The 14467-nt window shown below is 40.5% G+C and overlaps 1 protein-coding gene across 3 annotated transcripts in view; it reads left to right on the forward strand.

The window, feature by feature from the left end:
- Window positions 9433–14467, forward strand: part of LOC8066011 (probable RNA-dependent RNA polymerase 3) — a 28729-nt gene continuing 23694 nt past the window's right edge. For all 3 annotated transcript variants that reach the window (XM_021463138.1, XM_021463139.1, XM_002446045.2), the window contains exons 1-5: window positions 9433–9846; window positions 10377–11097; window positions 11337–11490; window positions 11748–11831; window positions 12451–12625. In XM_021463138.1, coding sequence (XP_021318813.1) covers window positions 9558–9846; window positions 10377–11097; window positions 11337–11490; window positions 11748–11831; window positions 12451–12625 — 1423 coding nt within the window. In that variant the 5' untranslated portion in view covers window positions 9433–9557. The remainder of the gene's footprint in view (window positions 9847–10376; window positions 11098–11336; window positions 11491–11747; window positions 11832–12450; window positions 12626–14467) is intronic.

Consider the following 14467-nt stretch of genomic DNA (forward strand, 5'->3'; position numbering starts at 1 on the left):
TTAGCATACAATACTTTCTGTTATGCCTTTTTAGACAAACGAATATACCCTATATAGTATAAGATTTTATGGTCTACAGGGCCATCGCAACGAGCCACGATGTGTAGGCCGTGACCAAACTCATGCGGCTAGTGCTCACAATCGTCACCCAAGGGAGAGGAGCATTGGGCAGGCAGGCACGCGAGTGAGTGCGTAGTAAGGAACGAGAGCGATAGGCCTTTCACACGCGAGCTGAGTGGGCCGTTGTAGGCCAAATGCAAGAAAGTGAGATAGTTGGGCTATTGAATGGGCCAGACAAAAAAAGAGGTTAAAATTTTGTCTTTTTATTAATAGATATAGATATAGATTAGGGAGGTATAGATATAGTGACGCTAGAGTTGATTGACTCTAGATTTGACTCCAACAGTGAGGCTACACTAAAAGATGGCGAAGCAACCTCTCTGGTATGAAAGGTTGAGAAGAATCTTTTTCTTACAGCATGCAGAGTTACGATTTTAGACTTTAGAAAAAAGGCTCCGGCTCTAGCTCCAGCACATGAGCATATAGAGCTAGAGTGAATAAAAAACTCGAAGCTCACTAGCTCGTCGCCAGCTCGGCTAACTCGGCTATGCTCTTTACGACTTTCTAGCGAGCCAAGCTTAGCTTCTTAGCTTCTTAGCTATAGCAAGCCAGCTCGAGCTGACTTACGAGCTGCTCATGAATGCTAACTCTATACATGTACGATATGTTTGTTTATAGCTAAAGTAGAATAAAATCAAGAAGCCAATAAAATCTAACACCTTTCTCTCCGGCTGTGACGCCACAAATATATCCATTGCAATTTTTGGTGAATCGAATCCATTTAGGACTCATGTAACAGTGATGATTGCGTACAAGCGAAATGTTGCGAACACATCATGTTCAGAGTATCATTTTTTAAGAGTACACCACAAATCCAAACTTAAATTATTGTGCCATCATATTTTCATTACAACTATCAAAGTTTTCTAGATAAAAATTTAAAAATATTGTATAACCCAAAATAATAATAATAATAATAATAATAATAATAATAATAATAATAATAATAATAATAATAATAATTCTAGAAGAAATAAGAAATAATAATAATAATAATAATAATAATAATAATAATAATAATAATAATAATAATAATAATAATAATAATAATAATAATAATAATAATAATAATAATAATTCTAGAAGGAATAAGAAAATGAAAATGATATATATTATACATATTAAAAAAAGGAGTTGAAAGGAGAGGGCCCCATCGTCAACTTCCGAGAGAGCTTTCTCTTGCATTTCGTGGGAGGCCATGTCCACCCCCTGGTCAAGGCAATTTTCTTGCCTCAAACTCTCGGGTTGGCAACACAGAGTGTGCCAATCCAGCCTCTCAGGTGACTTGTTCCGTGAGTTTCACGGGTCACACACTCCAACATTGTCAAGAGTGCCCGTCATCGGAAACTGACCATATATAAAGGCCCAAACCTGCCAACTCCTGCCCCCAATAGCTAGGTCACAAGCCTGCGCTACCAGGCCCGGCGAGAAGAGGGTTAGCGCCTCCTTTTTTTAGGCCAGTTTAGAGCACTTGAATAATCCTTCCGGTACTATTTTTTTTTTCTTGCGAGGATGTAGGATATATATATATATATATATATATATATATATATATATATATATATATATATATATATATATATATATATATATATATATATATATATATATATATATATATATATACTTTTATTACTAATACATACTTGAGCGCATGGCCCTTGCTGGACCTGTTCGTTTCATTGGGTCCGATCAAAACGGGCCTTAGATGGGCTTACATGCCCTTGCAATGGATTCGATGGTCTGTATGCGATTCTACAAACCTTTATACCAGACAGACCGTACACTACCACCGTTCGATTCTAGAAACCTTTATTTTCTCTAATTAAATAAAAAGACGAATGTATACTTATATAAAAACAGGATACGTATATATATACTTTCATAAGAGTGATAGCAAGACGTTAAAATGATCCCAGGAATGTTCGGAATAGAAAAAAGTCTACGTAACCTTGGACTACTTCACCTTTTGAACTATAAATAACCCCTCAAATGGTTTTGGACGGTGGTTTTGTTACAACTTTTCTTTTTTAAAATTTACATAATGTTACATATCTATTTAAAGGTGAAAAAACATCAAATAACCATATAAATAGATATTTAACATTATTGCAAAACCACTATAAATAGATATATGTTACATATCTATTTATATGTAAATAGATATGTAACATTATTGCAACATGAAAAAACATCAAATAACCATATAAAGTAATGACATAATGTTACATATCTATTTACATTTATCCTTTTTGTAAAATTTAAAGTCCATAATTTATTTTATTGATAACCATGACATCTATGGTATTAGATAGTTAATATTTACAATAATATATAGCTTGAAGACATATTTATTTAATAATTAAAATAGAAATTAGACACCTTATCTTACTCTAATATTACCTCTTAATATACCTTACTATTATATTAAAATATGAGAAGTTTGTTGCTAGCTTTATTTTTTTTATTTTATGAACACATGGGCTTATGAAGTGTTCATATGACATAACAACACATCGTGCAAAGGTATGTTTTATCTTTACATACTTAAATTGATTGTAAACTATTTAGTAAGCATAAATCTAGGTAAATTAGTAAATCAGTGAGATATGCAGAAATGGTGCTAAAAATTTTGCCATAAATTAAGCATCACATTAAATAGGCTACCATAAAATTTTCATAATAATTGAAGCAAGATAACTACAATTTCAATTTTACACTAAAAAGTATAGGCAAGCATCTCCAGCAAAAAAAATATACTAAATTTTGTGATATTTTTTATTTACTGCATGGATCTACATATGTGGAGCTGAACAAAATTTGTTTTGTAATTTTTAGTTTTTTCAATGAATTACTATGCATTTATCAATTTTCAGCCGATTTAAAGAATAAAAGAAAAGTAAACTAATAGGACAAACACTTTGTACTTAGGCCCCTATACTTTCTTTATTCTCAATGTACTCTGATGTGTATTTGTTTGTTAATGTGTTAGGAGAATTTACATTGTGAACCTTAGAAAATCTTCTATTCTCTTTTTTCTCTTCCACGAGTGTTGAAGCAGAGGACGGAAGATTGATGGACACAAAGAAAAGGCAGACTAAAATTTTTACAATTATATATTAGGGAAAGATTTCCGTCGAATCTTTGAAAAATCATAGTAAATTATAAAATAAAAAATCTAATTTTGTTGGACTCTAAATGAGTAGATCTACATAGTGAACATATAATATGGTATGCTTTACTACAAAGTTTTTTCTGTAACTTTTAGATCTATGTTTTTTTGTAATTAATTAGAATATTCCATAGATCTAAATCTATAACAAAAATTTAGCCTAAAATATACCATATTATATGTTCACTGCGTAGATCTACTCATATGGAGTCCAACAATATTTTTATGATTTTTTTGTGATTTACTATGGTTTTTCAAAGATTCAACAAAAATAAATAAATAAATAAAAGAAAAAGACAAAACCGGCAAATGCAAAACGTTCTGAATAGAAAAAAAGTTGTTGATTTATAGTTTTGTAAACTTGAAGAAAGTGTTAGATTATAAACGTAAGACAGCCCATAGACCTGCTGTGTCCGGCTCCCCATCGTGATACACAACAGTGTTCTCTAAGTAATCATCGTGTATTTTCCCATACTATACTCGTTTACATGGTATCAGATTGGTTCGCTCCAACGACCGCTTCCGCAAACCCTAGCCGTCACTGACCTCGTCGCCGGCTCCACCTCCAACCCTCGGCTGTTGTTGGATCACCGTCGGCCTCTACCTGCCCGTCGCTGAGCCTCCTCGCCAGACATACTCCCCTCCTACCGCGAGCATCTCGCCAGGACCCTTGCACGCGCCATGAGCGAAGATGCAGCCGCCGTCGCCAAGCGCATCACCAATGCCAAGGCGGCCGCCGAAGCCCTCGACAAGGAACTAACTGCCAAGGAGGCCGCGAACGCCACGCTCCATAGCCAAGCAAACGCCGTCCTCAACATCAAGATCCTCTCCCCTGTGACGTTGGAGAAGGTGGCCAACAACTATGGCTGCTGGTCCTCCATGTTCCTCGTTGTGCTCGGCAAGTACAACCTCCTGGATCACGTCCTCGCCGATGACTCCTACCCTGCTCGATCAGCATGGAAGACCATGGACTGTTGCGTGCTTACATGGATCTACTGCATGGTCTCCAACGATCTTCAACAGTCCTTGATGATCCGCAAGCCCGCCGCTCGATCCGCGTGGCAGTACCTCGAGCATGAGTTCCTCGGACAGCGCGAGTCTCGCGCCCTCCTATTGGAGGCCGAGTTTTGGTCCTTCAGGCAGGGTGATCTGTCCATCACGGACTATTGCCGCTGCCTCAAGACGATGGCTACCTCCCTCAGTGACTTCAGCGATCCAATTGGCGATCGGCAACTCGTCCTCACCCTGCTGCGCGGCCTCAATGACAAGTACAAGCATATGGTGTCCAACCTGAAGATGCAGCGCCCGTTCCCCATGTTCCCTGAAGCGCGAACGCTGCTGCTTCTCGAGGAGATCGACGTCCATGATCTGCAAGTCGCCACCGGCAACACTTCTACGCCCGGCACACCGGTGCTAGCAGCCGGTCGACCGCATGAACCTTCATGCAGCGTCCCTGGCTCTCGTACCGACGTCCGTCTGCTCAGCCTTGGTCGATCCTCATTGGCGAGTGGCCATGCAGGCTGAGTACAATGCGCTTCTGGCCAACGACTGGACCCCGGTTTCTCGCCCGCCTAGTGTCAATGTCGTCACCGCCAAATGGGTCTTTCGTCACAAGTTCCGCGCTGATGGCTCTCTTGACCGCTACAAGGCTAGATGGGGTTCTTCGAGGCTTCACTCAGCGCCCTGTATCGATTATGATGAGATATTCAGTCCAGTTGTCAAGTCAGCCCCAGTCCGAGTGGTTCTCACATTGGCTCCGTCACGCTCTTGGCCTATTTATGAGTTGGATGTCAAGAATGCTTTTCTTCATGGTACGTTGACTGAAACAGTTTAGTGTGAGCAGCCCTCTGGTTTTGTTGATTCATCTCGACCCAACCTTATTTGCCGTTTGAACAAGTCACTATACGGATCGAAGCAGGCTCCTCGCGCTTGGCACAGTCGTTTTGCTGGTCACATCACCTCCCTCGGTTTTATTGAGGCTAAGGCAGACACCTCTTTGTTCATCTTCCAACGCGGCGCTGACACCGCCTTTCTGCTTCTGTATGTGGATGATATTGTTCTTACAGCTTTGTCACAGAATTTTCTTCAGTGCATTATTGCAGCTCTTCAACGGGAATTCTCTATGACTGAGATGGGTCCTCTTCACCACTTTCTGGGTATCTCAGTTGAACGCCGAGCCGATGGATTATTTCTCTCTCAGAAACAGTATATATTGGATATTCTGGAGCGTGCAGGGATGAGCAATTGCAAGCCTTGTAGTACATCAGTTGATACTCACGCCAAGCTATCTGCCGATGGAGTCCCGGTTGCCGATCTGACCCAATTCCGCAGCATTGCTGGCGCCCTTCAGTACCTCACCTTCACACGTCCTGATATTGCTTATGTTGTTCAGCAGATCTGTCTACATATGCATGATCCGAGAGAGAGCCTCATCTGGCCGCCATGAAGCGCATTTTACGCTACGTCCACGGATCTTTGGATCTTGGTTTCCATCTTTACCGGACTTCGCTTGTTGATCTTACGGTATACTCTAATGCTGACTGGGCTGATTGCCTTGACACTCGTCGTTCCACCTCTGGCTATGGCGTGTTTCTAGGAGAACAACCTCATCTCTTGGTCGTCGAAGCGTCAAGGTACTATCTCACGATCTAGTGCTGAGGTCGAGTATCGCGCCGTCGCCAATGGAGTTGCGGAGGCGTGCTGGATGCACCAACTCCTTCATGAGCTCCATTGCCCACTCCGACGAGCTACTATTGTGTACTGTGACAATGTAAGTGTTGTTTACTTGTCTACCAATCATGTTCAGCATCAGCGGACAAAGCACGTGGAGATTGATCTACACTTCGTTCGTGATCATGTTGGCCTTGGAGAAGTTCACGTCCTGCATGTCCCTACAACATCTCAGTATGCAGATATCATCGGTGTTTGTGAAGTTTAGAACCAGTCTTAATGTTCGTTGTGCTTCCAGTTCTGACTGCGGGGAGTGTTAGATTATAAACATAAGACAGGGCGTGCCGTGTCCGGCTCATCGTGCTTATATGTATACCTCTAAGTAATCATCGTGTATTTTCCCATACTATACTCGTTTACAGAAAGAAGTCTCCACTCCGGAACTGCTTCTCTAGTCTCTGCTCGATCTGAACTCACAATTCTCGAGCGTGAAACTTCAGAATAGCCTGAAACCGAGCTTCCTGACGGCTGTTTCCGGCAACTCACGATGCTACATGCATATGCTTCCATGCTGCATGAACTAACCCCGTCAAATATCAGTTTGCCAGGATATAGGGTCACGGAATAAAAATCAGATCCAGTGAATGCGCATGTATGACTCGGTAAATCAAGGATGCGTGTTTGCTTAACCTTATTTGCCGAATCTAACAGCCGTTCACCAGTATTTTTTGTTTCACAACAAATCAGTGAATAATACTTTCAGCCATGACTTATTAGCCATGACAGAAAGTACTGTTGACTTATTTATTGTGAGAGAAAAACACTGCGGAATGGCTGACAGATTCGCCTGATAAGCCCAAATGAAATCAGGAGCCTCTCCACTCTCTCCGTACCCATAAAAAAATTATTTTGGACAAGATTTGAGTCAAACATTGAGAATATAAATTATGAATAACTTTTAAATCGTTGAGTTTGGAAATATGAAAACCATATGAATAGATTTGTGTTGAAAAATATTTTCATAAAAATATACATATACCATTTTTGATATTTTTTTATAAAAACAAGGAGTCAAAGTTAAATTTTGAAAACCGTATCCTTGTCCTAAATAACTTTTCGTGGGCATGGAGGGAGCATGTGTGTAGGAGCATTGTAAAGTTATGTCTCCTGAACATTGTTTTACCATCCTTGGACGTCACCACATTTTAGTTCTGACAAAACGATGAAAACAAAAATCTATTCTTTTATTTTCCTTATCTCAAAATAAATGCTTATTTCGTTTATCAAAATGTCAAACTTTTCAGATCCGACTAACTTTTCAAAAACAGTATAAACATTTATATTTCTAAATAAATTGTTATAAAAATATATGCCACTAATAACCTACTAATCCTTACTTAACTGTATTATGAATATTACTCTCTCTCTCTCTCTGATAGCTTCAATTCTTAGAGTTGTCTTAAGTCAAACTTTTTAAACTTTAACCAAATTTTTAGAAAAAAACGCTAAGACTTATAGTATCAAATTAGTATCATTAGATTTATCATAGAATACATTTTTATAAAATATTCATTTTATGTCATAGATAGTGATGTCTTTTCTATAAAGTTAGTCAAGCTTAAAAAAATTGACTGATACAAATTTTAGAAATTGAAGCTTTTAAGAAAAGGGAGCAATCTTGTTGTTATACATTTTTAGATCAGAGGCATTCACTTAGCTTTATTGAAAGCATAATAAACGCCAATGATTTATTGTCTGGGGTTACCAAGCACAGAAACACATAAAATCAACTCAAGCGAACAAGCTGAAATTATTGTAGGCTTGGGCCTATTCGTTTGGCTAAAAAGTCATGACTGAAATTATTATTTGCTGATTTATTGTAAAAGAAAAATACTATTAAATGACTACTATATTCAGCAAATAAACTCAAACGAGCCTACTCGGCCAACTACTACTAAAACTCGGTTAACTAGATCTGAGCTAACCTGCAAACTTCCACATATACCATCCAATTGTCGTTATACATTTAACCTGTTCAAATTTATTTAAAGACTTTCATCTCTTTCTTAAAAAAATAACGAAATGCACATTTATTTAAAGACTGAGCGACCATTTCTTTTTAAGACTAAATTTATTTAAAGACTTTCATCTCTTTCTTTTAAAAAAACGAAATGCACATTTATTTAAAGACTGAGGCCTTGTTTAGTTCCAAAAAATTTTGCAAAATAAGAATAGTAGCACTTTCGTTTGTATTTGACAAATATTGTCCAATCATGACCTAACTAGGCTCAAAAGATTCATCTCGTCAATTCCGACCAAACTGTGCAATTAGTTTTTATTTTCGTCTATATTTCATACTCCATACATACGTCTAAAGATTTGATGTGACGGGGAATATGAAAAATTTTACAAATTTTTTTGAACTAAACAAGGCCTGAGCGACCATTTCTTTTTAAGGCCTTGTTTAGTTCCGAAAAATTTTGGGAAATGGACACTGTAGCACTTTCGTTTGTATTTGATAAATATTGTCCAATCATGAACTAACTAGACTCAAAAGATTCGTCTCGTCAATTTCGACCAAACTGTGCAATTAGTTTTTATTTTCGTCTATATTTAATACTCTATGCATGCGTCTAAAGATTCGATGTGACGGAGAATGTGAAAAATTTTACAAAATTTTCTGGGAAGTAAACAAGCCCTAATACTGCCATGCCCCGTGACCTTCATGAATCTCTGTGCAATGCAACGGGCGCCTATTCTATTCGTACGAGTAGACTGCATGCTGACTTGTGGAGACGACGTTGACGTTGACAGTGGGCCGGACAAGTGGACATGGCCGGCGCTCTGCTGCACGCCAGGTGCTGGTGGTGCTGGGGGGCTTTGGGCTTCCCTTGCTCCCACTCTCCCTCTCCCACTGCCGTGCGGGCCCCCACATCCTCCTCCTGTTTCGCTCGCAGCCTTGTTTAGTTTCTGAACGAAAAATTTTCGTGATACTGTTAGTACTTTCGTTTATTTGTGGTAATTATTATCTAATCATGAACTAACCAGACTCAAAAGATTCGTCTCGTTAATTTCGACCAAACTGTGCAATTAATTTTTATTTTTATCTAAATTTAATACTCCATGCATATGTCTAAAGATTCGATGTGACGGGAAATCTTGAAAAATTTTGGGATTTTGGGTTGAAGTAAACAAGGCATTAGTTCACACTGAAAATTAAAAAGTTTTCAAGATTCTCCGTCACATCGAATCTTGTGGCATATGCATGAAATATTAAATATAGACAAAAACAAAAACTAATTACACAGTTTAGCTGTAAATCACGAGACGAATCTTTTGATCTTAGTTAGTTCATAATTAAATAATATTTGTCACGAACAAACGAAAGTGCTACAGTATCGAAATCTTTTCATGAACTAAAAAAGGCCCCAATTAATAACGCGTGTCCCCCTCCCACCGCCGCCTGCGCCCGCCAGTGCTCCTCCTCCTCCTCCACTTTCCGCTTTGATCCGGGCCCCACCTCACTCGCCGCCTCTCGGCACTCGGCTCCGCCAACCATCGCCCACCGCCACCGCCACCACCGCCAACTAGTGTAATGCAGCCTCCCGGCCCGCCGCCGCTGCCGCCGGTGGTGGCGGCGGAGCTGGCGCAGCTGGAGTGGAGGCTGGGCCAGGTCGCCGGAGAGCCCGCGCGCCGGGAGCTGGCCGAGCTCGGCGAAGCCGCCGCGGTGCGCGTGCTGCGGAGGATCGCGAGGTCCCAAGTGGAGCCCCGGACGCTCACCGCCTACGTCGTCTCGGTCGCGGTGCAGGAGATGTTCGCGCTCAACGCGCAGGCCGTCCCTACCGCCGTCAGCCTCGCCTGCAACTCCGCTCCTTCCCTCAGTGGTGAGGCTCCACCGACCGTACCCGACACCCCCCCCCCCCCGCCATGGCCGGCCCCATTCTTTTCTTCGTCACTTCTGGTTTTCCTTTGTTTTTTTTTGGGCTGGGGAAGAAAAAAACTGTTTTTTTTTGTTCATTCATCAAGTAAGGTGTTTCTGTCCTTTCATCAAAAAGAAAAAAATGTAAGTTGTTTCTGTCACCAGCCTCCTATTATTTTTCTGAACGACTACTGCAATTTCAAATACTAGTACTATAAATGTTCCATTTTTTCCCGTCCAATTTGTGGTTGTGGATTTGTCTCTACCTCTATTTTAATTTTAGTTGTGCAAGTTTCCCTTTTGGCTAGCTGTAGGCTGCAGCTGTTGCCATTTCTACAGATCTGTGGAGCGTTTTTGCTAGCCGTTTGTTTCTTGTGGGCATGTACGTAACATAATGGGGACTTTGGATTAAAATAGCTTTGTACGTAATGCTTTCCTTTTTTTTAGATAATAAAGCGTAATGCTTTCCTGATAATAGAATCTGGTGTTTAACAGATGAATCTGTACAAGGGCCACCGTGCCACAATGAGGCCCAAATGGAAGAGGTAACTTCGGGCCTCTCAAACCATTGTATTGAAGAGGGTCAAGGTCAGGAAGGTTATCCAGTGATGATGGCAATTGACGACCCACCTGATTACATGCCCCCCTGGGAGTGGGACCAGGATTGCATTGAAGTTGACAACATTGTCCCAGGAATGGCTTCTCAGGCAAACCAGATGCTTATGCAGTATGGCCAGGATTGCATTGAAGTTGGTAACATTGTCCCAGGAATGGCAAACCAGATGCTTATGCAGTATGGCGACCGTGACCGTGACCGTATCCAGGAACTGTTTTCGATTGTACCGCATGGTCTTCTCATGCTGGCTGAAAGTCCTGGAGATGGCAGACCATCTGAGTTGCACAACCATGTACAGAATGGCATCCCCGAGCAGTGGATGATTCCTTCAGATCAAAGAATGGAATCCCCCTCGATTCGCCTGCAGCATGTGTTAAGATGTCTTCAGGGAGTTAATCCCTTTGGACACCGTATCGGTCCGGAGTGTGCAATAATGATACCAAAGCCCGAGCCAAATGTTGTTGTGGAAAATGCGTTCAGGGAGTCAGCAAGCCCTCATATCATAGAAAATGAATTGAGGGAGACGGCGAGCCCCGAGATGTGTGCACTGGAGGATTTGGAGTTCAGCAAGAGATTTTTGATACTCTCTTATCTTTGTCAGTAAGTCTCTTCAGTTCCAGTTTCTTACAGGATTGTGAACAAAGAACATACTGCTTCCAAAGTTCAGGATTTTGCGACCCTGTCAGCGAATATGCGGTTTATGTTTCCTTTGTTCACGTACAATTACATATTTCTAAATGAATATGTGGTTTCTTCTGAATATTAGATACCTGTTTGAGACAGCAATAACCTTTGTTTGTGCTATGCTATTGCTAAGACATCTTCCTTTCATCTTACAGGAATAAAGTGGAAGATGAAGCTGTACTGACTGTGGACTATATTAACAAGTTGAAGTTCCTATCCTCCATGGCTTATTTTGAGTCCATAATCTGGAGGGACTTTGGTCAGAAGAATTTTCAGGCATCCAAAAGAACTGCAGCAGATAGGGCAAAGGTCATATTATAGTTATTTTCTTGTTTCTCTCACCTCATAATAGGTCTGTCACAATTCTCAAAACAATGCCTTTTATTCTAACATGGTAACCCATGATATGTCATGTTCAATGAAACCAACTAGGTAGAATTTGCAACTGCACATGTCATGAGTTCCCTTCAATTTGCCTGTGCATGATCATTTCAGCCTTTTATTTACATTTGAATTTTTATGTCCTAACCTCAATTTTGACTCCATTTACTCATTGATGCCTGCAGAATTTTGATTCAGACCCAACTACAGCAAAAGTATACCATTGTCATATCGAGATAAAAGGGGATTCCACATTCTATGTTTTGAAGGTTCGTGTTGCTCCCAATATCTTTATGTTGTATTTATGTTTCGTTTTTATTGTGATTGTTCTCTTCACATCAACAAGTAGCGATTCTACATTGTTCAATTGTATTAGTTGCATTTAACTTCTCACGAATCTAGCTTCCCACAGGCAACATGCATGTAGTCACAGTCATATTCTGCTCTGATAACTGTTTGCCATTTCCTATTTCTGTAGGTTAGTATTTGCTGTATTTTTGCTATTAGTTGTCCATTGCAAATTGTTTACCTAAATGCAGTTACATGAATATTCTAGTGTTTATCCTCATCATATTGTAGAATCTGTGCTTCAAACATGTAATTGGGGAACCGGTTGATATTTCCATTAGTGTACAGATGCACACATGTAGCTGTGCAATCCCTATCAAATTTATGTATCATATCGACATGTCCTAAAATATATTAATATACAGTTGTATATTTTGACAAACCGTGCATCGAATCCATTCATATACAGATAAAAGGATGAATGCGAACACCATTAATGGGCTAACGAACCTGGATTGACAAATTTTTCATTTGTGGACCAGAAATCTTTAGAGGAAATTAGGGACAAATTTATATTTCTGACTTAATTGACTGAATCAGGGACCATATATGGAGAATAGGAGGACTCTTCTACAGAAAATTTTTGGTGATGATAATGTTCTTGTAGTAAAGTTTATGGTTCCTTCAGATGAGAGCATTGATTTCTACCGCCAACATTACCATAAAATTGCTGAAGATGGTATTATTTTAGGTCTGCGGCGATATGAATTTTTTGGTGAGTTTCTTATTATCCAAAATCTATTTTGGATATATTACCAACAATATCATACACATAGTCTTGACTCCACATGTTTTCTGTATTTTATTGTGCTAGCCACTAGGATGAACACAATGTCAGCACTTGACATACGCGTTGCTTATAAATTTATGATTTTTTTGCGGACATGTGCATATGGTGTGTTTCATGGGTTGAGTGAGTAGATGTTCAATCATTCTCCAGTGCATTGTTATTGTAGCCATAGCCAACTTGCAGTTCGTGACAGAGTTAGTTGGATTTATCTAGTGCACTGTTATTGTAGCCATAGCCAACTTGTAGCCAGTCAACACAATGAAGTTAGTTGCAAATTGCAATGCGAGTAAGAGTGCATGTGAATGTGAAATAAGTAAGTTGCAATGAGAGTAAGTGCATTTCAAAAGTTTATACTTTTAATTTACTGGATTTCTATGATAGGCGTAGTTGGTTAGAGGGAGGAGGGTGGCGTTGGCGTAGGGAGTGGTGGTTAAGAGGGAGGAGGGTGGTCTCGGTGGAGCAGTTGCTCCAGTATGTTCTGGACACCAAAATATCGTTCACATCAATTCAACCATGGGAGTGGATCGCTTTATTTGGGAAAGTCCAATTTGAAGTACCACAGTGGAACACATCCGTAGTGGATGTGTTGCCAGAGTTTTCAGTCTGGTGGTTCATGGATGTAGCTTGCGTGAGGATGCCACCAACCTTCGAGCGTTTATATGCCATTCCACATCACCGAGCAATTGTTTGGGCACATTGTCCTTTGCATGCAGATGATGATGAGGTCTAGAGAGTGGCGACCTTTGTCTTTGGCAGTAGCATATTCAAAATGGTTCCAGCCAGTGGTGGATACTGAGCGAGGGGAGGAGGGCTCCAGTTAACTTTTTGGCGTCCTAGCCTATTAACCGTAAGTAGTAGGCAAACAGGAGACGCTTTGCTACGTTTGCCAGGATGTGGTCTCGAATGACAATCAATAGCTGGGGAGGGACGGAGGGCCGATACCACAGACCGAAATGCAAAAAGAAAGCAGCTCCAAAAGACAAATTAGAACGCGCACGTGTGTGTGTGTGTGGGGGGGGGATGTGAGCGATGTCGTGAATGTGCATGTGTTAGGCTAGTTAGGGTTGGGCCTTCTTGCTTCTCTTCCATGGCTTGCCCTTGTTTTAGGTAAGTGATGTGCTTGTCCATTGTTTTGATCTTTGTTATGAGCTTCAACAACTCTGGTGGACTTCATCTATTTGGCACCCAAGCTATCTCAGGCTATCACTGGTTATGTTGGGTGTGGTTGGTTGGTTACAGGGAGGTGTACCGATCAAATGGCAGGGGGGGGGGGGTGGGGGAGGTTGAGTTGAGGCTCAAAAAAAAGTATCAAACCTTAGCCTATTAAAAGCTATTTCAAGAACTAGCCCTACAACTTCTACAAAACATACTAAATAGAATCCTTAGGGCCATCAGATGAACACATGTCCTAATTAAGTCAAACTAACAATATTGTCCTTAGGAGCAAGAAAGCAAGCCTACAATCTAAGAGCACACTATCATGAATAGATCGTACATGTCACTCAAGAGTAACTTGCACACTATAAGGGTTGAGCTTACTTATGTCATAAAGGCCCCAAATCCACTTGGAGTACTCATTCTCCACTCCGGATTGGCATTTCTCAAACTAAGCACAAAGCTAGGAGCCTCCCAACAAGATCTCTACCGGAAATGTCATCTAGTCCTCTATTGGGCTGTCTAGGAGCCACCAAACTCCAAGAGTAACAAGTCTTTAATATTTACTTGATCAACCTTTAAGCCAAGAGCATAATGATGCACACAAAGAAC

This window comes from Sorghum bicolor, chromosome 6 (assembly GCF_000003195.3).
Source record: "Sorghum bicolor cultivar BTx623 chromosome 6, Sorghum_bicolor_NCBIv3, whole genome shotgun sequence".
Classification (NCBI taxonomy): Eukaryota; Viridiplantae; Streptophyta; class Magnoliopsida; order Poales; family Poaceae; genus Sorghum; species Sorghum bicolor.